This window comes from Coregonus lavaretus, assembly GCF_964263955.1.
Source record: "Coregonus lavaretus genome assembly, chromosome: 13".
Classification (NCBI taxonomy): Eukaryota; Metazoa; Chordata; class Actinopteri; order Salmoniformes; family Salmonidae; genus Coregonus; species Coregonus lavaretus.
In genome coordinates, this window is record NC_140000.1 from 6,178,285 (window position 1) to 6,200,017 (window position 21,733).

General features: G+C 54.0%; 1 protein-coding gene across 1 annotated transcript in view; it reads left to right on the forward strand.

The window, feature by feature from the left end:
- Positions 1 to 21,733, forward strand: part of LOC311139318 (serine/threonine-protein kinase Nek11-like) — a gene marked incomplete at both ends in the record, with an annotated part of 98,897 nt that overhangs the window by 36,565 nt on the left and 40,599 nt on the right. Inside the window, 2 exons of the mRNA XM_084174197.1 lie at positions 20,461 to 20,596; positions 20,768 to 20,846. Coding sequence (XP_084030323.1) covers positions 20,461 to 20,596; positions 20,768 to 20,846 — 215 coding nt within the window. The remainder of the gene's footprint in view (positions 1 to 20,460; positions 20,597 to 20,767; positions 20,847 to 21,733) is intronic.

Sequence of the window (21,733 nt, forward strand, 5' to 3'; positions counted from 1 at the left end):
GGACTGTGTAGGTAGGTGGAGGTGTGAGAGATGGTGGACTGTGTAGGTGGGTGTAGGTGTGAGAGTGATGGTGGACTGTGTAGGTAGGTGGAGTTGTGAGAAAAGGTGGACTGTGTAGGTAGGTGGAGTTGTGAGAGGTGGTGGACTGTGGAGGTGTGAGAAAAGGTGGACTGTGTAGGTAGGTGGAGGTGTGAGAGATGGTGGACTGTCGAGGTAGGTGGAGGTGTGAGAGATGGTGGACTGTGTAGGTAGGTGGAGGTGTGAGAGATGGTGGACTGTGTAGGTGGGTGGAGGTGTGAGAGAGATGGTGGACTGTGGAGGTAGGTGGAGGTGTGAGAGAGATGGTGGACTGTGGAGGTGTGCGAGATGGTGGATTTTGGAGGTAGGTGGAGGTTTGAGAGAGATGGTGGACTGAGTAGGTGGGTGGAGGTCTGAGAGAGATGGTGGACTGAGTAGGTGGGTGGAGGTGAGAGAGATTGAGGACTGTGGAGGTGGGTGGAGGTGTGAGAGATGGTGGACTGTGGATGTAGGTGGATGTGTGAGAGATGGTGGACTGTGGAGGTGTGAGAGATGGTGGACTGTCAAGGTAGGTGGAGGTGTGAGAGATGGTGGACTGTGGAGGTAGGTGGATGTGTGAGAGATGGTGGACTGTGTAGGTAGGTGGAGGTGTGAGAGGTGGTGGACTTTGTAGGTAGGTGGAGGTGTGAGAGATGGTGGACTGTGGAGGTAGGTGGAGGTGTGAGAGATGGTGGGCTGTGGAGGTAGGTGGAGGTGTGAGAGATGGTGCACTGTGGAGGTAGGTGGAGGTGTGAGATGGTGGACTGTGTAGGTAGGTGGAGGTGTGAGAGAGTTGGTGGACTGTGTAGGTAGGTGGGGGTGTGAGAGATGGTGGACTGTATGTAGGTGGAGGTGTGAGAGATGGTGTACTGTGTAGGTAGGTGGAGGTGTGAGAGAGATATTGACTGTGGATGTAGGTGGAGGTGTGAGAGAGATGGTGGGCTGTGGAGGTAGGTGGAGGTTTGAGAGAGATGGTGGGCTGTGGAGGTGTGAGAGATGGTGGACTGTCGAGGTAGGTGGAGGTGTGAGAGATGGTGGTCTGTGGAGGTGTGAGAGATGGTGGACTGTGTAGGTAGGTGGAGGTGTGAGAGAGGTGGTGGAATGTTTAGGTACGTGGAGGTGTGAGAGATGGTGGACTGAGTAGATGGGTGGAGGTGTGAGAGATGGTGGACTGAGTAGTTGGGTGGAGGTGAGAGAGAGATGGTGGACTGTGTAGGTGGGTGATGTGAGAGAGATGGTGGACTGTGTAGGTGGGTGGTGTGAGAGATGGTGGACTGTCGAGGTAGGTGGAGGTGTGAGAGATGGTGGACTGTATGTAGGTGGAGGTGTGAGAGATGGGGGACTGTGTAGGTAGGTGGAGGTGTGAGAGAGATGTGGACTGTGGATGTAGGTGGAGGTGTGAGAGATGGTGGAGGTTTGAGAGAGATGGTGGGCTGTGGAGGTGTGAGAGATGGTGGACCTTGTAGGTAGGTGGAGGTGTGAGAGAGGTGGTGGACTGTTTAGGTACGTGGAGGTGTGAGAGATGGTGGACTGAGTAGATGGGTGGAGGTGAGAGAGAGATGGTGGACTGTGTAGGTGGGTGGTGTGAGAGAGATGGTGGACTGTCGAGGTAGGTGGAGGTGTGAGATGGTGGACTGTGTAGGTAGGTGGAGGTGTGAGAGATGGTTGAATATGTAGGAAGGTGTGAGAGATGGTGGACTTGGTAGGTAGGTGGAGGTGTGAGAGAGGTGGTGGACTGTGTAGGTAGGTGGAGGTGTGAGAAATGGTGGACTGTGTAGGTATGTGGAGGTGTGAGAGAATGTGGACTGTGGAGGTGTGAGGGAGATCGTGGACTGTGTAGATAGGTGGAGGTGTGAGAGATGGTGGACTGTGGAGGTAGGTGGTGTTGTGATAGATGGTGGCCTGTGTAGGTGGATGGAGGTGTGAGAGATGGTAGACTGTGTAGGTGTGAGATGGTGAACTGTGGAGGTACGTGAAGGTGTGAGAGGTGGTGGACTGTGTAGGTAGGTGGAGGTGTGAGAAAAGTTGGACTGTGTAGGTAGGTGGAGTTGTGAGAGAGGTGGTGGACTGTGTAGGTAGGTGGAGGTGTGAGAGAGAGGGTGGACTGTGTAGGTGGGTAGAGGTGTGAGAGATGGTGGGCTGTTGAGGTAGGTGGAGGTGTGAGAGATGATGGACTGTGGAGGTGGGTGGAGGTGTGAGAGATGGTGGACTGTGGAGGTGTGAGAGATGGTGGACTGTCGAGGTAGGTGGAGGTGTGAGAGATGGTTGACTGTGGAGGTAGGTGGACGTGTGAGAGATGGTGGACTGTGGAGGTGTGAGAGAGATGGTGGACTGTCGAGGTAGGTGGAGGTGTGAGAGATGGTTGACTGTGGAGGTAGGTGGACGTGTGAGAGATGGTGGACTGTGTAGGTAGGTGGAGGTGTGAGAGAGGTGGTGGACTATGTAGGTAGGTGGAGGTGTGAGATGGTGGACTGTGGAGGTAGGTGGATGTGTGAGAGATGGTGGGCTGTGGAGATTGGTGGAGGTGTGAGAGATGGTGGACTGTGGAGGTGGGTGGAGGTGTGAGAGAGATGGTGGATGTAGGGGGATGTGTGAGAGATGGTGGACTGTGGAGGTGTGAGAGATGGTGGACTGTCGAGGTAGGTGGAGGTGTGAGAGATGGTGGACTGTGGAGGTAGGTGGAGGTGTGAGAGATGGTGGACTGTGTAGGTAGGTTGAGGTGTGAGAGAAGTGGTGGACTGTGTAGGTATGTGGGGGTGTGAGAGATGGTGGACTGTGCAGGTGGGGGGAGGTGTGAGAGAGATGGTGGACTGTGGAGGTAGGTGGAGGTGTGAGAGATAGTGGACTGTGGTGGTGTGAGAGATGGTGGACTGTGTAGGTAGGTTGAGGTGTGAGAGAAGTGGTGGACTGTGTAGGTGGGTGGAGGTATGAGAGGGATGGTGGACTGAGTAGGTGGGTGGAGGTGTGAGAGATGGTGGACTGTGTAGGTAGGTGGAGGTGTGAGAGATGGTGGACTGTGTAGGTAGGTGGAGGTGTGAGCGAGATGGTGGACTGAGTAGATGGGTGGAGGTGTGAGAGATGGTGGACTGAGTAGTTAGGTGGAGGTGAAAGAGAGATGGTGGACTGTGTAGGTGGGTGGAGGTTTGAGAGAGATGGTGGGCTGTGGAGGTGTGAGAGATGGTGGACTTTCGAGGTAGGTGGAGGTGTGAGAGATGGTGGACTGTGGAGGTAGGTGGAGGTGTGAGAGATGGTGGACTGTGTAGCTAGGTGGAGGTGTAAGAGAGGTGGTGAACTGTTTAGGTAGGTGGAGGTGTGAGAGATGGTGGACTGTGTAGGTAGGTGGATGTGTGAGAGATGGTGGACTGTGTAGGTGGGTGTAGGTGTGAGAGATGGTGGACGGTGTAGGTGGGTGTAGGTGTGAGAGAGATGGTGGACTGTGTAGGTAGGTGGAGGTGTGAGAAAAGGTGGACTGTGTAGGTAGGTGGAGGTGTGAGAGAGATGGTGGACTGTGGAGGTAGGTGGAGGTATGACAGAGATGGTGGACTTAGGTAGGTGGAGGTGTGAGAGATGGTGGACTCTGGAGGTATGTGGAGGTGTGAGAGAGATTGTGGGCTGTGGAGGTTTGAGAGATGGTGGACTGTCGAGGAAGGTGGAGGTGTGAGAGAGATGGTTGACTGTGGAGGTAGGTGGAGATGTGAGAGATGGTGGACTGTGTAGGTAGGTGGAGATGTGAGAGATGGTGGACTGTGTAGGTAGGTGGAGGTGTGAGAGATGGTGGACTGTGTAGGTGGGTGTAGGTGTGAGAGTGATGGTGGACTGTGTAGGTAGGTGGAGTTGTGAGAAAAGGTGGACTATGTAGGTAGGTGGAGTTGTGAGAGGTGGTGGACTGTGGAGGTGTGAGAAAAGGTGGACTCTGTAGGTAGGTGGAGGTGTGAGAGATGGTGGACTGTCGAGGTAGGTGGAGGTGTGAGAGATGGTGGACTGTGTAGGTAGGTGGAGGTGTGAGAGATGGTGGACTGTGTAGGTGGGTGGAGGTGTGAGAAAAGGTGGACTATGTAGGTAGGTGGAGTTGTGAGAGGTGGTGGACTGTGGAGGTGTGAGAAAAGGTGGACTCTGTAGGTAGGTGGAGGTGTGAGAGATGGTGGACTGTCGAGGTAGGTGGAGGTGTGAGAGATGGTGGACTGTGTAGGTAGGTGGAGGTGTGAGAGATGGTGGACTGTGTAGGTGGGTGGAGGTGTGAGAGATGGTGGACTGTGGAGGTAGGTGGAGGTGTGAGAGAGATGGTGGACTGTGGAGGTAGGTGGAAGTATGACAGAGATGGTGGACTTAGGTAGGTGGAGGTGTGAGAGATGGTGGACTGTGGAGGTAGGTGGAGGTGTGAGAGAGCTGGTGGGCTGTGGAGGTGTGAGAGATGGTGGACTGTCGAGGTAGGTGGAGGTGTGAGAGAGTTGGTGGACTGTGGAGGTAGGTGGATTTGTGAGAGAAATGGTGGAATGTGTAGGTGGGTGGTGTGAGAGAGATGGTGGACTGTCGAGGTAGGTGGAGGTGTGAGAGATGGTGGACCTGTAGGTAGGTGGAGGTGTGAGAGAGATGGTGGACTGTGTAGGTGGGTGGAGGTGTGTGAGAGCTGGTGGACTGTGTAGGTGGGTGGAGCTGTGAGATAAATGGTGAACTGTGTAGGTGGGTGGTGTGAGAGAGATGGTGGACTGTCGAGGTAGGTGGAGGTGTGAGAGAGATGGTTGACTGTGTAGGAAGGTTGAGGTTTGAGAGATGATGACTGTGTAGGTAGGTGGAGGTGTGAGAAAGATGGTGGACTGTGTATCTAGGTGGATGTGTGAGAGATGGTGGACTGTGTAGGTGGGTGGAGGTGTGAGAGAGATGGTGGACTGTGGAGGTAGGTGGAGGTATGACAGAGATGGTGGACTTGTGGAGGTGTGAGAGATGGTGGACTGTGGAGGTAGCTGGAGGTGTGAGAGAGATGGTGGGCTGTGGAGGTGTGAGAGATGGTGGACTGTGTCGGTGGGTGGTGTGAGAGAGATGGTGGACTGTCGAGGTAGGTGGAGGTGTGAGAGAGATGGTTGACTGTGTCGGAAGGTTGAGGTGTGAGAGATGGTGGACTGTGTAGGTAGGTGGAGGTGTGAGAGAGGTGGTGGACTGTGTAGGTAGGTGGAGGTGTGAGAGATGGTGGACTGTGTATGTAGGTGGAGGTGTGAGAGAGATGGTGGACTGTGGAGGTGTGAGGGAGATGGTGGACTGTGTAGGTAGGTGGAGGTGTGAGAGATGGTGGACTGTGGGGGTAGGTGGAGTTGTGAGAGATGGTGGACTGTGTAGGTAGGTGGAGGTGTGAGAGATGGTGGACTCTGTAGGTAGGTGGAGGTGTGAGAGAGATGGTTGACTGTGTCGGAAGGTTGAGGTGTGAGAGATGGTGGACTGTGGAGGTAGGTGGAGGTATGACAGAGATGGTGGACTTAGGTAGGTGGAGGTGTGAGAGATGGTGGACTCTGGAGGTATGTGGAGGTGTGAGAGAGATTGTGGGCTGTGGAGGTGTGAGAGATGGTGGACTGTCGAGGTAGGTGGAGGTGTGAGAGAGGTGGTGGACTGTGTAGGTAGGTGGAGGTGTGAGAGATGGTGGACTGTGTATGTAGGTGGAGGTGTGAGAGAGATGGTGGACTGTGGAGGTGTGAGGGAGATGGTGGACTGTGTAGGTAGGTGGAGGTGTGAGAGATGGTGGACTGTGGGGGTAGGTGGAGTTGTGAGAGATGGTGGACTGTGTAGGTAGGTGGAGGTGTGAGAGATGGTGGACTCTGTAGGTAGGTGGAGGTGTGAGAGAGATGGTTGACTGTGTCGGAAGGTTGAGGTGTGAGAGATGGTGGACTGTGGAGGTAGGTGGAGGTATGACAGAGATGGTGGACTTAGGTAGGTGGAGGTGTGAGAGATGGTGGACTCTGGAGGTGTGAGAGAGATTGTGGGATGTGGAGGTGTGAGAGATGGTGGACTGTCGAGGTAGGTGGAGGTGTGAGAGAGATGGTGGACTGTGGAGGTAGGTGGAGGTGTGAGAGATGGTGGACTGTGTAGGTAGGTGGAGGTGTGAGAGATGGTGGACTGTGTAGGTGGGTGTAGGTGTGAGAGTGATGGTGGACTGTGTAGGTAGGTGGAGTTGTGAGAAAAGGTGGACTGTGTAGGTAGGTGGAGTTGTGAGAGAGATGGTGGACTGTGGAGGTAGGTGGAGGTATGACAGAGATGGTGGACTTAGGTAGGTGGAGGTGTGAGAGATGGTGGACTCTGGAGGTATGTGGAGGTGTGAGAGAGATTGTGGGCTGTGGAGGTTTGAGAGATGGTGGACTGTCGAGGAAGGTGGAGGTGTGAGAGAGATGGTGGACTGTGGAGGTAGGTGGAGATGTGAGAGATGGTGGACTGTGTAGGTAGGTGGAGGTGTGAGAGATGGTGGACTGTGTAGGTAGGTGGAGGTGTGAGAGATGGTGGACTGTGTAGGTGGGTGTAGGTGTGAGAGTGATGGTGGACTGTGTAGGTAGGTGGAGTTGTGAGAAAAGGTGGACTATGTAGGTAGGTGGAGTTGTGAGAGGTGGTGGACTGTGGAGGTGTGAGAAAAGGTGGACTGTGTAGGTAGGTGGAGGTGTGAGAGATGGTGGACTGTCGAGGTAGGTGGAGGTGTGAGAGATGGTGGACTGTGTAGGTAGGTGGAGGTGTGAGAGATGGTGGACTGTGTAGGTGGGTGGAGGTGTGAGAGATGGTGGACTGTGGAGGTAGGTGGAGGTGTGAGAGATATGGTGGACTGTGGAGGTAGGTGGAAGTATGACAGAGATGGTGGACTTAGGTAGGTGGAGGTGTGAGAGATGGTGGACTGTGGAGGTAGGTGGAGGTGTGAGAGAGCTGGTGGGCTGTGGAGGTGTGAGAGATGGTGGACTGTCGAGGTAGGTGGAGGTGTGAGAGAGTTGGTGGACTGTGGAGGTAGGTGGATTTGTGAGAGAAATGGTGGAATGTGTAGGTGGGTGGTGTGAGAGAGATGGTGGACTGTCGAGGTAGGTGGAGGTGTGAGAGATGGTGGACCTGTAGGTAGGTGGAGGTGTGAGAGAGATGGTGGACTGTGTAGGTGGGTGGAGGTGTGTGAGAGCTGGTGGACTGTGTAGGTGGGTGGAGCTGTGAGATAAATGGTGGACTGTGTAGGTGGGTGGTGTGAGAGAGATGGTGGACTGTCGAGGTAGGTGGAGGTGTGAGAGAGATGGTGGACTGTGTAGGAAGGTTGAGGTTTGAGAGATGATGACTGTGTAGGTAGGTGGAGGTGTGAGAAAGATGGTGGACTGTGTAGCTAGGTGGATGTGTGAGAGATGGTGGACTGTGTAGGTGGGTGGAGGTGTGAGAGAGATGGTGGACTGTGGAGGTAGGTGGAGGTATGACAGAGATTGTGGACTTAGGTAGGTGGAGGTGTGAGATGGTGGACTGTGGAGGTAGGTGTAGGTGTGAGAGAGATGGTGGGCTGTGGAGGTGTGAGAGATGGTGGACTGTCGAAGTAGGTGGAGGTGTGAGAGATGGTTGACTGTGTAGGTAGGTGGAGGTGTGAGAAAGATGGTGGACTGTGTAGCTAGGTGGATGTGTGAGAGATGGTGGACTGTGTAGGTGGGTGGAGGTGTGAGAGAGATGGTGGACTGTGGAGGTAGGTGGAGGTATGACAGAGATGGTGGACTTAGGTAGGTGGAGGTGTGAGAGATGGTGGACTGTGGAGGTAGCTGGAGGTGTGAGAGAGATGGTGGGCTGTGGAGGTGTGAGAGATGGTGGACTGTGTCGGTGGGTGGTGTGAGAGAGATGGTGGACTGTCGAGGTAGGTGGAGGTGTGAGAGAGATGGTTGACTGTGTCGGAAGGTTGAGGTGTGAGAGATGGTGGACTGTGTAGGTAGGTGGAGGTGTGAGAGAGGTGGTGGACTGTGTAGGTAGGTGGAGGTGTGAGAGATGGTGGACTGTGTATGTAGGTGGAGGTGTGAGAGAGATGGTGGACTGTGGAGGTGTGAGGGAGATGGTGGACTGTGTAGGTAGGTGGAGGTGTGAGAGATGGTGGACTGTGGGGGTAGGTGGAGTTGTGAGAGATGGTGGACTGTGTAGGTAGGTGGAGGTGTGAGAGATGGTGTACTCTGTAGGTAGGTGGAGGTGTGAGAGAGATGGTTGACTGTGTCGGAAGGTTGAGGTGTGAGAGATGGTGGACTGTGGAGGTAGGTGGAGGTATGACAGAGATGGTGGACTTAGGTAGGTGGAGGTGTGAGAGATGGTGGACTCTGGAGGTATGTGGAGGTGTGAGAGAGATTGTGGGCTGTGGAGGTGTGAGAGATGGTGGACTGTCGAGGTAGGTGGAGGTGTGAGAGAGATGGTGGACTGTGGAGGTAGGTGGAGGTGTGAGAGATGGTGGACTGTGTAGGTAGGTGGAGGTGTGAGAGATGGTGGACTGTGTAGGTGGGTGTAGGTGTGAGAGTGATGGTGGACTGTGTAGGTAGGTGGAGTTGTGAGAAAAGGTGGACTGTGTAGGTAGGTGGAGTTGTGAGAGGTGGTGGACTGTGGAGGTGTGAGAAAAGGTGGACTGTGTAGGTAGGTGGAGGTGTGAGAGATGGTGGACTGTCGAGGTAGGTGGAGGTGTGAGAGATGGTGGACTGTGTAGGTAGGTGGAGGTGTGAGAGATGGTGGACTGTGTAGGTGGGTGGAGGTGTGAGAGAGATGGTGGACTGTGGAGGTAGGTGGAGGTGTGAGAGAGATGGTGGACTGTGGAGGTAGGTGGAAGTATGACAGAGATGGTGGACTTAGGTAGGTGGAGGTGTGAGAGATGGTGGACTGTGGTGGTAGGTGGAGGTTTGAGAGAGCTGGTGGGCTGTGAGGTGTGAGAGATGGTGGACTGTCGAGGTAGGTGGAGGTGTGAGAGAGCTGGTGGACTGTGGGGGTAGGTGGATTTGTGAGAGAATTGGTGGACTGTGTAGGTGGGTGGTGTGAGAGAGATGGTGGACTGTCGAGGTAGGTGGAGGTGTGAGAGATGGTGGACGTGTAGGTAGGTGGAGGTGTGAGAGAGATGGTGGACTGTGGAGGTGGGTGGAGGTGTGTGAGAGCTGGTGGACTGTGTAGGTGGGTGGAGCTGTGAGAGAAATGGTGGACTGTGTAGGTGGGTGGTGTGAGAGAGATGGTGGACTGTCGAGGTAGGTGGAGGTGTGAGAGAGATGGTTGACTGTGTAGGAAGGTTGAGGTTTGAGAGATGATGACTGTGTAGGTAGGTGGAGGTGTGAGAAAGATGGTGGACTGTGTAGCTAGGTGGATGTGTGAGAGATGGTGGACTGTGTAGGTGGGTGGAGGTGTGAGAGAGATGGTGGACTGTGGAGGTAGGTGGAGGTATGACAGAGATGGTGGACTTAGGTAGGTGGAGGTGTGAGAGATGGTGGACTGTGGAGGTAGGTGGAGGTGTGAGAGAGATGGTGGGCTGTGGAGGTGTGAGAGATGGTGGACTGTCGAGGTAGGTGGAGGTGTGAGAGATGGTGGACTGTGTCGGTGGGTGGTGTGAGAGAGATGGTGGACTGTCGAGGTAGGTGGAGGTGTGAGAGAGATGGTTGACTGTGTCGGAAGGTTGAGGTGTGAGAGATGGTGGTGGACTGTGTAGGTAGGTGGAGGTGTGAGAGATGGTGGACTGTGTAGGTGGGTGGTGTGAGAGAGATGGTGGACTGTCGAGGTAGGTGGAGGTGTGAGAGATGGTGGACGTGTAGGTAGGTGGAGGTGTGAGAGAGATGGTGGACTGTGGAGGTGTGAGGGAGATGGTGGACTGTGTAGGTAGGTGGAGGTGTGAGAGATGGTGGACTGTGTCGGAAGGTTGAGGTGTGAGAGATGGTGGTGGACTGTGTAGGTAGGTGGAGGTGTGAGAGATGGTGGACTGTGTAGGTAGGTGGAGGTGTGAGAGAGATGGTGGACTGTGGAGGTGTGAGGGAGATGGTGGACTGTGTAGGTAGGTGGAGGTGTGAGAGATGGTGGACTGTGTAGGTGGGTGGAGGTGTGAGAGAGATGGTGGACTGTGGAGGTAGGTGGAGGTGTGAGAGAGATGGTGGACTGTGGAGGTAGGTGGAAGTATGACAGAGATGGTGGACTTAGGTAGGTGGAGGTGTGAGAGATGGTGGACTGTGGAGGTAGGTGGAGGTTTGAGAGAGCTGGTGGGCTGTGGAGGTGTGAGAGATGGTGGACTGTCGAGGTAGGTGGAGGTGTGAGAGAGCTGGTGGACTGTGGAGGTATGTGTAGGTGTGAGAGAGATGGTGGGCTGTGGAGGTGTGAGAGATGGTGGACTGTCGAAGTAGGTGGAGGTGTGAGAGATGGTTGACTGTGTAGGTAGGTGGAGGTGTGAGAAAGATGGTGGACTGTGTAGCTAGGTGGATGTGTGAGAGATGGTGGACTGTGTAGGTGGGTGGAGGTGTGAGAGAGATGGTGGACTGTGGAGGTAGGTGGAGGTATGACAGAGATGGTGGACTTAGGTAGGTGGAGGTGTGAGAGATGGTGGACTGTGGATGTAGCTGGAGGTGTGAGAGAGATGGTGGGCTGTGGAGGTGTGAGAGATGGTGGACTGTGTCGGTGGGTGGTGTGAGAGAGATGGTGGACTGTCGAGGTAGGTGGAGGTGTGAGAGAGATGGTTGACTGTGTCGGAAGGTTGAGGTGTGAGAGATGGTGGACTGTGTAGGTAGGTGGAGGTGTGAGAGAGGTGGTGGACTGTGTAGGTAGGTGGAGGTGTGAGAGATGGTGGACTGTGTAGGTAGGTGGAGGTGTGAGAGAGATGGTTGACTGTGTCGGAAGGTTGAGGTGTGAGAGATGGTGGACTGTGTAGGTAGGTGGAGGTGTGAGAGAGGTGGTGGACTGTGTAGGTAGGTGGAGGTGTGAGAGATGGTGGACTGTGTATGTAGGTGGAGGTGTGAGAGAGATGGTGGACTGTGGAGGTGTGAGGGAGATGGTGGACTGTGTAGGTAGGTGGAGGTGTGAGAGATGGTGGACTGTGGGGGTAGGTGGAGTTGTGAGAGATGGTGGACTGTGTAGGTAGGTGGAGGTGTGAGAGATGGTGGACTCTGTAGGTAGGTGGAGGTGTGAGAGAGATGGTTGACTGTGTCGGAAGGTTGAGGTGTGAGAGATGGTGGACTGTGGAGGTAGGTGGAGGTATGACAGAGATGGTGGACTTAGGTAGGTGGAGGTGTGAGAGATGGTGGACTCTGGAGGTATGTGGAGGTGTGAGAGAGATTGTGGGCTGTGGAGGTGTGAGAGATGGTGGACTGTCGAGGTAGGTGGAGGTGTGAGAGAGGTGGTGGACTGTGTAGGTAGGTGGAGGTGTGAGAGATGGTGGACTGTGTATGTAGGTGGAGGTGTGAGAGAGATGGTGGACTGTGGAGGTGTGAGGGAGATGGTGGACTGTGTAGGTAGGTGGAGGTGTGAGAGATGGTGGACTGTGGGGGTAGGTGGAGTTGTGAGAGATGGTGGACTGTGTAGGTAGGTGGAGGTGTGAGAGATGGTGGACTCTGTAGGTAGGTGGAGGTGTGAGAGAGATGGTTGACTGTGTCGGAAGGTTGAGGTGTGAGAGATGGTGGACTGTGGAGGTAGGTGGAGGTATGACAGAGATGGTGGACTTAGGTAGGTGGAGGTGTGAGAGATGGTGGACTCTGGAGGTGTGAGAGAGATTGTGGGCTGTGGAGGTGTGAGAGATGGTGGACTGTCGAGGTAGGTGGAGGTGTGAGAGAGATGGTGGACTGTGGAGGTAGGTGGAGGTGTGAGAGATGGTGGACTGTGTAGGTAGGTGGAGGTGTGAGAGATGGTGGACTGTGTAGGTAGGTGGAGGTGTGAGAGATGGTGGACTGTGTAGGTGGGTGTAGGTGTGAGAGTGATGGTGGACTGTGTAGGTAGGTGGAGTTGTGAGAAAAGGTGGACTGTGTAGGTAGGTGGAGTTGTGAGAGAGATGGTGGACTGTGGAGGTAGGTGGAGGTATGACAGAGATGGTGGACTTAGGTAGGTGGAGGTGTGAGAGATGGTGGACTCTGGAGGTATGTGGAGGTGTGAGAGAGATTGTGGGCTGTGGAGGTTTGAGAGATGGTGGACTGTCGAGGAAGGTGGAGGTGTGAGAGAGATGGTGGACTGTGGAGGTAGGTGGAGATGTGAGAGATGGTGGACTGTGTAGGTAGGTGGAGGTGTGAGAGATGGTGGACTGTGTAGGTAGGTGGAGGTGTGAGAGATGGTGGACTGTGTAGGTGGGTGTAGGTGTGAGAGTGATGGTGGACTGTGTAGGTAGGTGGAGTTGTGAGAAAAGGTGGACTATGTAGGTAGGTGGAGTTGTGAGAGGTGGTGGACTGTGGAGGTGTGAGAAAAGGTGGACTGTGTAGGTAGGTGGAGGTGTGAGAGATGGTGGACTGTCGAGGTAGGTGGAGGTGTGAGAGATGGTGGACTGTGTAGGTAGGTGGAGGTGTGAGAGATGGTGGACTGTGTAGGTGGGTGGAGGTGTGAGAGATGGTGGACTGTGGAGGTAGGTGGAGGTGTGAGAGATATGGTGGACTGTGGAGGTAGGTGGAAGTATGACAGAGATGGTGGACTTAGGTAGGTGGAGGTGTGAGAGATGGTGGACTGTGGAGGTAGGTGGAGGTGTGAGAGAGCTGGTGGGCTGTGGAGGTGTGAGAGATGGTGGACTGTCGAGGTAGGTGGAGGTGTGAGAGAGTTGGTGGACTGTGGAGGTAGGTGGATTTGTGAGAGAAATGGTGGAATGTGTAGGTGGGTGGTGTGAGAGAGATGGTGGACTGTCGAGGTAGGTGGAGGTGTGAGAGATGGTGGACCTGTAGGTAGGTGGAGGTGTGAGAGAGATGGTGGACTGTGTAGGTGGGTGGAGGTGTGTGAGAGCTGGTGGACTGTGTAGGTGGGTGGAGCTGTGAGATAAATGGTGGACTGTGTAGGTGGGTGGTGTGAGAGAGATGGTGGACTGTCGAGGTAGGTGGAGGTGTGAGAGAGATGGTGGACTGTGTAGGAAGGTTGAGGTTTGAGAGATGATGACTGTGTAGGTAGGTGGAGGTGTGAGAAAGATGGTGGACTGTGTAGCTAGGTGGATGTGTGAGAGATGGTGGACTGTGTAGGTGGGTGGAGGTGTGAGAGAGATGGTGGACTGTGGAGGTAGGTGGAGGTATGACAGAGATTGTGGACTTAGGTAGGTGGAGGTGTGAGATGGTGGACTGTGGAGGTAGGTGTAGGTGTGAGAGAGATGGTGGGCTGTGGAGGTGTGAGAGATGGTGGACTGTCGAAGTAGGTGGAGGTGTGAGAGATGGTTGACTGTGTAGGTAGGTGGAGGTGTGAGAAAGATGGTGGACTGTGTAGCTAGGTGGATGTGTGAGAGATGGTGGACTGTGTAGGTGGGTGGAGGTGTGAGAGAGATGGTGGACTGTGGAGGTAGGTGGAGGTATGACAGAGATGGTGGACTTAGGTAGGTGGAGGTGTGAGAGATGGTGGACTGTGGAGGTAGCTGGAGGTGTGAGAGAGATGGTGGGCTGTGGAGGTGTGAGAGATGGTGGACTGTGTCGGTGGGTGGTGTGAGAGAGATGGTGGACTGTCGAGGTAGGTGGAGGTGTGAGAGAGATGGTTGACTGTGTCGGAAGGTTGAGGTGTGAGAGATGGTGGACTGTGTAGGTAGGTGGAGGTGTGAGAGAGGTGGTGGACTGTGTAGGTAGGTGGAGGTGTGAGAGATGGTGGACTGTGTATGTAGGTGGAGGTGTGAGAGAGATGGTGGACTGTGGAGGTGTGAGGGAGATGGTGGACTGTGTAGGTAGGTGGAGGTGTGAGAGATGGTGGACTGTGGGGGTAGGTGGAGTTGTGAGAGATGGTGGACTGTGTAGGTAGGTGGAGGTGTGAGAGATGGTGTACTCTGTAGGTAGGTGGAGGTGTGAGAGAGATGGTTGACTGTGTCGGAAGGTTGAGGTGTGAGAGATGGTGGACTGTGGAGGTAGGTGGAGGTATGACAGAGATGGTGGACTTAGGTAGGTGGAGGTGTGAGAGATGGTGGACTCTGGAGGTATGTGGAGGTGTGAGAGAGATTGTGGGCTGTGGAGGTGTGAGAGATGGTGGACTGTCGAGGTAGGTGGAGGTGTGAGAGAGATGGTGGACTGTGGAGGTAGGTGGAGGTGTGAGAGATGGTGGACTGTGTAGGTAGGTGGAGGTGTGAGAGATGGTGGACTGTGTAGGTGGGTGTAGGTGTGAGAGTGATGGTGGACTGTGTAGGTAGGTGGAGTTGTGAGAAAAGGTGGACTGTGTAGGTAGGTGGAGTTGTGAGAGGTGGTGGACTGTGGAGGTGTGAGAAAAGGTGGACTGTGTAGGTAGGTGGAGGTGTGAGAGATGGTGGACTGTCGAGGTAGGTGGAGGTGTGAGAGATGGTGGACTGTGTAGGTAGGTGGAGGTGTGAGAGATGGTGGACTGTGTAGGTGGGTGGAGGTGTGAGAGAGATGGTGGACTGTGGAGGTAGGTGGAGGTGTGAGAGAGATGGTGGACTGTGGAGGTAGGTGGAAGTATGACAGAGATGGTGGACTTAGGTAGGTGGAGGTGTGAGAGATGGTGGACTGTGGTGGTAGGTGGAGGTTTGAGAGAGCTGGTGGGCTGTGAGGTGTGAGAGATGGTGGACTGTCGAGGTAGGTGGAGGTGTGAGAGAGCTGGTGGACTGTGGGGGTAGGTGGATTTGTGAGAGAATTGGTGGACTGTGTAGGTGGGTGGTGTGAGAGAGATGGTGGACTGTCGAGGTAGGTGGAGGTGTGAGAGATGGTGGACGTGTAGGTAGGTGGAGGTGTGAGAGAGATGGTGGACTGTGGAGGTGGGTGGAGGTGTGTGAGAGCTGGTGGACTGTGTAGGTGGGTGGAGCTGTGAGAGAAATGGTGGACTGTGTAGGTGGGTGGTGTGAGAGAGATGGTGGACTGTCGAGGTAGGTGGAGGTGTGAGAGAGATGGTTGACTGTGTAGGAAGGTTGAGGTTTGAGAGATGATGACTGTGTAGGTAGGTGGAGGTGTGAGAAAGATGGTGGACTGTGTAGCTAGGTGGATGTGTGAGAGATGGTGGACTGTGTAGGTGGGTGGAGGTGTGAGAGAGATGGTGGACTGTGGAGGTAGGTGGAGGTATGACAGAGATGGTGGACTTAGGTAGGTGGAGGTGTGAGAGATGGTGGACTGTGGAGGTAGGTGGAGGTGTGAGAGAGATGGTGGGCTGTGGAGGTGTGAGAGATGGTGGACTGTCGAGGTAGGTGGAGGTGTGAGAGATGGTGGACTGTGTCGGTGGGTGGTGTGAGAGAGATGGTGGACTGTCGAGGTAGGTGGAGGTGTGAGAGAGATGGTTGACTGTGTCGGAAGGTTGAGGTGTGAGAGATGGTGGTGGACTGTGTAGGTAGGTGGAGGTGTGAGAGATGGTGGACTGTGTAGGTGGGTGGTGTGAGAGAGATGGTGGACTGTCGAGGTAGGTGGAGGTGTGAGAGATGGTGGACGTGTAGGTAGGTGGAGGTGTGAGAGAGATGGTGGACTGTGGAGGTGTGAGGGAGATGGTGGACTGTGTAGGTAGGTGGAGGTGTGAGAGATGGTGGACTGTGTCGGAAGGTTGAGGTGTGAGAGATGGTGGTGGACTGTGTAGGTAGGTGGAGGTGTGAGAGATGGTGGACTGTGTAGGTAGGTGGAGGTGTGAGAGAGATGGTGGACTGTGGAGGTGTGAGGGAGATGGTGGACTGTGTAGGTAGGTGGAGGTGTGAGAGATGGTGGACTGTGTAGGTGGGTGGAGGTGTGAGAGAGATGGTGGACTGTGGAGGTAGGTGGAGGTGTGAGAGAGATGGTGGACTGTGGAGGTAGGTGGAAGTATGACAGAGATGGTGGACTTAGGTAGGTGGAGGTGTGAGAGATGGTGGACTGTGGAGGTAGGTGGAGGTTTGAGAGAGCTGGTGGGCTGTGGAGGTGTGAGAGATGGTGGACTGTCGAGGTAGGTGGAGATGTGAGAGAGCTGGTGGACTGTGGAGGTATGTGTAGGTGTGAGAGAGATGGTGGGCTGTGGAGGTGTGAGAGATGGTGGACTGTCGAAGTAGGTGGAGGTGTGAGAGATGGTTGACTGTGTAGGTAGGTGGAGGTGTGAGAAAGATGGTGGACTGTGTAGCTAGGTGGATGTGTGAGAGATGGTGGACTGTGTAGGTGGGTGGAGGTGTGAGAGAGATGGTGGACTGTGGAGGTAGGTGGAGGTATGACAGAGATGGTGGACTTAGGTAGGTGGAGGTGTGAGAGATGGTGGACTGTGGATGTAGCTGGAGGTGTGAGAGAGATGGTGGGCTGTGGAGGTGTGAGAGATGGTGGACTGTGTCGGTGGGTGGTGTGAGAGAGATGGTGGACTGTCGAGGTAGGTGGAGGTGTGAGAGAGATGGTTGACTGTGTCGGAAGGTTGAGGTGTGAGAGATGGTGGACTGTGTAGGTAGGTGGAGGTGTGAGAGAGGTGGTGGACTGTGTAGGTAGGTGGAGGTGTGAGAGATGGTGGACTGTGTAGGTAGGTGGAGGTGTGAGAGAGATGGTGGACTGTGGAGGTGTGAGGGAGATGGTGGACTGTGTAGGTAGGTGGAGGTGTGAGAGATGGTGGACTGTGGGGGTAGGTGGAGTTGTGAGAGATGGTGGACTGTGTAGGTAGGTGGAGGTGTGAGAGATGGTGGACTCTGTAGGTAGGTGGAGGTGTGAGAGAGATGGTTGACTGTCGGAAGGTTGAGGTGTGAGAGATGGTGGACTGTGGAGGTAGGTGGAGGTATGACAGAGATGGTGGACTTAGGTAGGTGGAGGTGTGAGAGATGGTGGACTCTGGAGGTATGTGGAGGTGTGAGAGAGATTGTGGGCTGTGGAGGTGTGAGAGATGGTGGACTGTCGAGGTAGGTGGAGGTGTGAGAGAGATGGTGGACTGTGGAGGTAGGTGGAGGTGTGAGAGATGGTGGACTGTGTAGGTAGGTGGAGGTGTGAGAGATGGTGGACTGTGTAGGTGGGTGTAGGTGTGAGAGTGATGGTGGACTGTGTAGGTAGGTGGAGTTGTGAGAAAAGGTGGACTGTGTAGGTAGGTGGAGTTGTGAGAGGTGGTGGACTGTGGAGGTGTGAGAAAAGGTGGACTGTGTAGGTAGGTGGAGGTGTGAGAGATGGTGGACTGTCGAGGTAGGTGGAGGTGTGAGAGATGGTGGACTGTGTAGGTAGGTGGAGGTGTGAGAGATGGTGGACTGTGTAGGTGGGTGGAGGTGTGAGAGAGATGGTGGACTGTGGAGGTAGGTGGAGGTGTGAGAGAGATGGTGGACTGTGGAGGTAGGTGGAAGTATGACAGAGATGGTGGACTTAGGTAGGTGGAGGTGTGAGAGATGGTGGACTGTGGTGGTAGGTGGAGGTTTGAGAGAGCTGGTGGGCTGTGGAGGTGTGAGAGATGGTGGACTGTCGAGGTAGGTGGAGGTGTGAGAGAGCTGGTGGACTGTGGGGGTAGGTGGATTTGTGAGAGAATTGGTGGACTGTGTAGGTGGGTGGTGTGAGAGAGATGGTGGACTGTCGAGGTAGGTGGAGGTGTGAGAGATGGTGGACGTGTAGGTAGGTGGAGGTGTGAGAGAGATGGTGGACTGTGGAGGTGGGTGGAGGTGTGTGAGAGCTGGTGGACTGTGTAGGTGGGTGGAGCTGTGAGAGAAATGGTGGACTGTGTAGGTGGGTGGTGTGAGAGAGATGGTGGACTGTCGAGGTAGGTGGAGGTGTGAGAGAGATGGTTGACTGTGTAGGAAGGTTGAGGTTTGAGAGATGATGACTGTGTAGGTAGGTGGAGGTGTGAGAAAGATGGTGGACTGTGTAGCTAGGTGGATGTGTGAGAGATGGTGGACTGTGTAGGTGGGTGGAGGTGTGAGAGAGATGGTGGACTGTGGAGGTAGGTGGAGGTATGACAGAGATGGTGGACTTAGGTAGGTGGAGGTGTGAGAGATGGTGGACTGTGGAGGTAGGTGGAGGTGTGAGAGAGATGGTGGGCTGTGGAGGTGTGAGAGATGGTGGACTGTCGAGGTAGGTGGAGGTGTGAGAGATGGTGGACTGTGTCGGTGGGTGGTGTGAGAGAGATGGTGGACTGTCGAGGTAGGTGGAGGTGTGAGAGAGATGGTTGACTGTGTCGGAAGGTTGAGGTGTGAGAGATGGTGGTGGACTGTGTAGGTAGGTGGAGGTGTGAGAGATGGTGGACTGTGTAGGTGGGTGGTGTGAGAGAGATGGTGGACTGTCGAGGTAGGTGGAGGTGTGAGAGATGGTGGACGTGTAGGTAGGTGGAGGTGTGAGAGAGATGGTGGACTGTGGAGGTGTGAGGGAGATGGTGGACTGTGGAGGTGTGAGAGATGGTGGACTGTGTCGGAAGGTTGAGGTGTGAGAGATGGTGGTGGACTGTGTAGGTAGGTGGAGGTGTGAGAGATGGTGGACTGTGTAGGTAGGTGGAGGTGTGAGAGAGATGGTGGACTGTGGAGGTGTGAGGGAGATGGTGGACTGTGTAGGTAGGTGGAGGTGTGAGATGGTGGACTGTGTAGGTGGGTGGAGGTGTGAGAGAGATGGTGGACTGTGGAGGTAGGTGGAGGTGTGAGAGAGATGGTGGACTGTGGAGGTAGGTGGAAGTATGACAGAGATGGTGGACTTAGGTAGGTGGAGGTGTGAGAGATGGTGGACTGTGGAGGTAGGTGGAGGTTTGAGAGAGCTGGTGGGCTGTGGAGGTGTGAGAGATGGTTGACTGTCGAGGTAGGTGGAGGTGTGAGAGAGCTGGTGGACTGTGGAGGTAGGTGGATTTGTGAGAGAATTGGTGGACTGTGTAGGTGGGTGGTGTGAGAGAGATGGTAGACTGTCGAGGTAGGTGGAGGTGTGAGAGATGGTGGACGTGTAGGTAGGTGGAGGTGTGAGAGAGATGGTGGACTGTGGAGGTGGGTGGAGGTGTGTGAGAGCTGGTGGACTGTGTAGGTGGGTGGAGCTGTGAGAGAAATGGTGGACTGTGTAGGTGGGTGGTGTGAGAGAGATGGTGGACTGTCGAGGTAGGTGGAGGTGTGAGAGAGATGGTTGACTGTGTAGGAAGGTTGAGGTTTGAGAGATGATGACTGTGTAGGTAGGTGGAGGTGTGAGAAAGATGGTGGACTGTGTAGCTAGGTGGATGTGTGAGAGATGGTGGACTGTGTAGGTGGGTGGAGGTGTGAGAGATGGTGGACTGTGGAGGTAGATGGAGGTGTGAGAGAGATGGTGGGCTGTGGAGGTGTGAGAGATGGTGGACTGTGGAGGTAGGTGGAGGTATGACAGAGATGGTGGACTTAGGTAGGTGGAGGTGTGAGAGATGGTGGACTGTGGAGGTAGGTGGAGGTGTGAGAGAGATGGTGGGCTGTGGAGGTGTGAGAGATGGTGGACTGTCGAGGTAGGTGGAGGTGTGAGAGAGATGGTGTGCTGTGGAGGTGTGAGAGATGGTGGACTGTCGAGGTAGGTGGAGGTGTGAGAGATGGTGGACTGTGTCAGTGGGTGGTGTGAGAGAGATGGTGGACTGTCGAGGTAGGTGGAGGTGTGAGAGAGATGGTTGACTGTGTCGGAAGGTTGAGGTGTGAGAGATGGTGGTGGACTGTGTAGGTAGGTGGAGGTGTGAGAGATGGTGGACTGTGTAGGTAGGTGGAGGTGTGAGAGAGATGGTGGACTGTGGAGGTGTGAGGGAGATGGTGGACTGTGTAGGTAGGTGGAGGTGTGAGAGATGGTGGAGGTAGGTGGAGGTGTGAGAGAGGTGGTGGACTGTGTAGGTAGGCGGAGGTGTGAGAGAGGTGGTGGACTGTGTAGGTAGGTGGAGGTGTGAGAGATGGTGGACTGTGTAGGTAGGTGGAGGTGTGAGAGAGATGGTGGACTGTGGAGGTGTGAGGGAGATGGTGGACTGTGTAGGTAGGTGGAGGTGTGAGAGATGGTGGACTGTGGGGGTAGGTGGAGTTGTGAGAGATGGTGGACTGTGTAGGTGGATGGAGGTGTGAGAGAGATGGTAGACTGTGGAGGTGTGAGAGACAGTGGACTGTGGAGGTACGTGGAGGTGTGAGAGATGGTGGACTGTGTAGGTAGATGGAGGTGTGAGAAAGATGTTGGACTGTGTAGCTAGGTGGATGTATGAGATGGTGGACTGTGGAGGTGGGTGGAGGTGAGAGAGATGGTGGACTGTGGAGGTAGGTGGAGGTGTGAGAGATGGTGGACTTTGGAGGTAGGTGGAGGTGTGAGAGAGATGGTGGACTGTGGAGGTGTGAGAGAGATGGTGGACTGTGGAGGTAGGTGGAGGTATGACAGAGATGGTGGACTTAGGTAGGTGGAGGTGTGAGAGATGGTGGACTGTGGAGGTAGGTGGAGGTGTGAGAGAGATGGTGGGCTGTGGAGGAAGGTGGAGGTGTGACAGATGGACTGTCACATGCCTTTGAAGGACACAACTTATTGTCAGTTGTGATGAAGATAGTGGAGGGGGAAACCCCCAGACTGACAGCCAGCTACTCTCTGGAGCTCAACGCACTCATGCAAAGGTGAGAAGGTATTCGCTGGAGAATGTACACTCAATAACACATAGGTCAGAGTCCAATTCTCTCACGTAGTGCTTCAAAGTGTACAAAAAGATACAGGATAAAAAAACTCTTACCCTACTTCAAACCCTTAACTTAGCCATAACCATAGACTGTCTCTCTTTTTGGTCCCAGGATGCTGGAGAAAACCCCGTTGTCCAGGCTCTCTGCTGCAGAAGCTCTGAAGACAAAATTCATTGAGGACAGTATGCAGGTTAGACCTATCCTGGAAACATAACACACATCACAACAATATAAATACTTCTTAAGGCTGACTGATTGGTTGGTTGATTGATTGGGGTGGCTCCAAAGGTCAAATGGGCGGAGCTACGGTACCAGAATCACAGACTAATCAAGCCTATTGGCTGGTTGGAAATACTCAATGCTAAATTGACTTCCTGTCATAGTTCCCTTTTTTCCACAACACATTTTCTGTGTTCATGACCTTTTCTACCATGACAGGTTAGAAAATCAGTATTTCATCTGTCGTCCACATTCTTTTTGACAATTATGAACGCATGCACACATTCATATACGCATAATGTGTCTTACACACACACACACACAGGAATATGAAGCTCACTGAAACGTAAAGCCAGCTAAGCTCATGTGAGATGTCAAATAATGTACTGTATCTGACAAGCATGTATGTAAATGTCCACATTACATGGACACGTCTGGTGGTCTGTGTTTAGTTTCTGCCTTGTGCAGTTTGGTAACCTGACTGTACATGATGTATTCTGTTCATCTTTCTGTCTTTCATCACTGCATTTTATGCATTGCATTTCTCTCTAGCACCTATGGCTGAATGTGCAAGTAAAGTGTATGATGTGGCTATCCCCTTGTTTGTCTGTATGCTAGCCTGACACTGTTGTGTCTCCTTCTCGGTAAACATGGTCATTAGTGTTGCCTGGCTGTTCTGTGATGACATACAACACAATGGTTATTTGATGTCTCTTTTCTATCTCTCCTCCTCCGTCTCTCCTCCATCTCTATCCCTCCATCTCTCCCTCTCCTCCTCCATCTCTATCTCTCCTCCTCCGTCTCTCCTCCATCTCTATCCCTCCATCTCTCCCTCTCCTCCTCCATCTCTATCTCTCC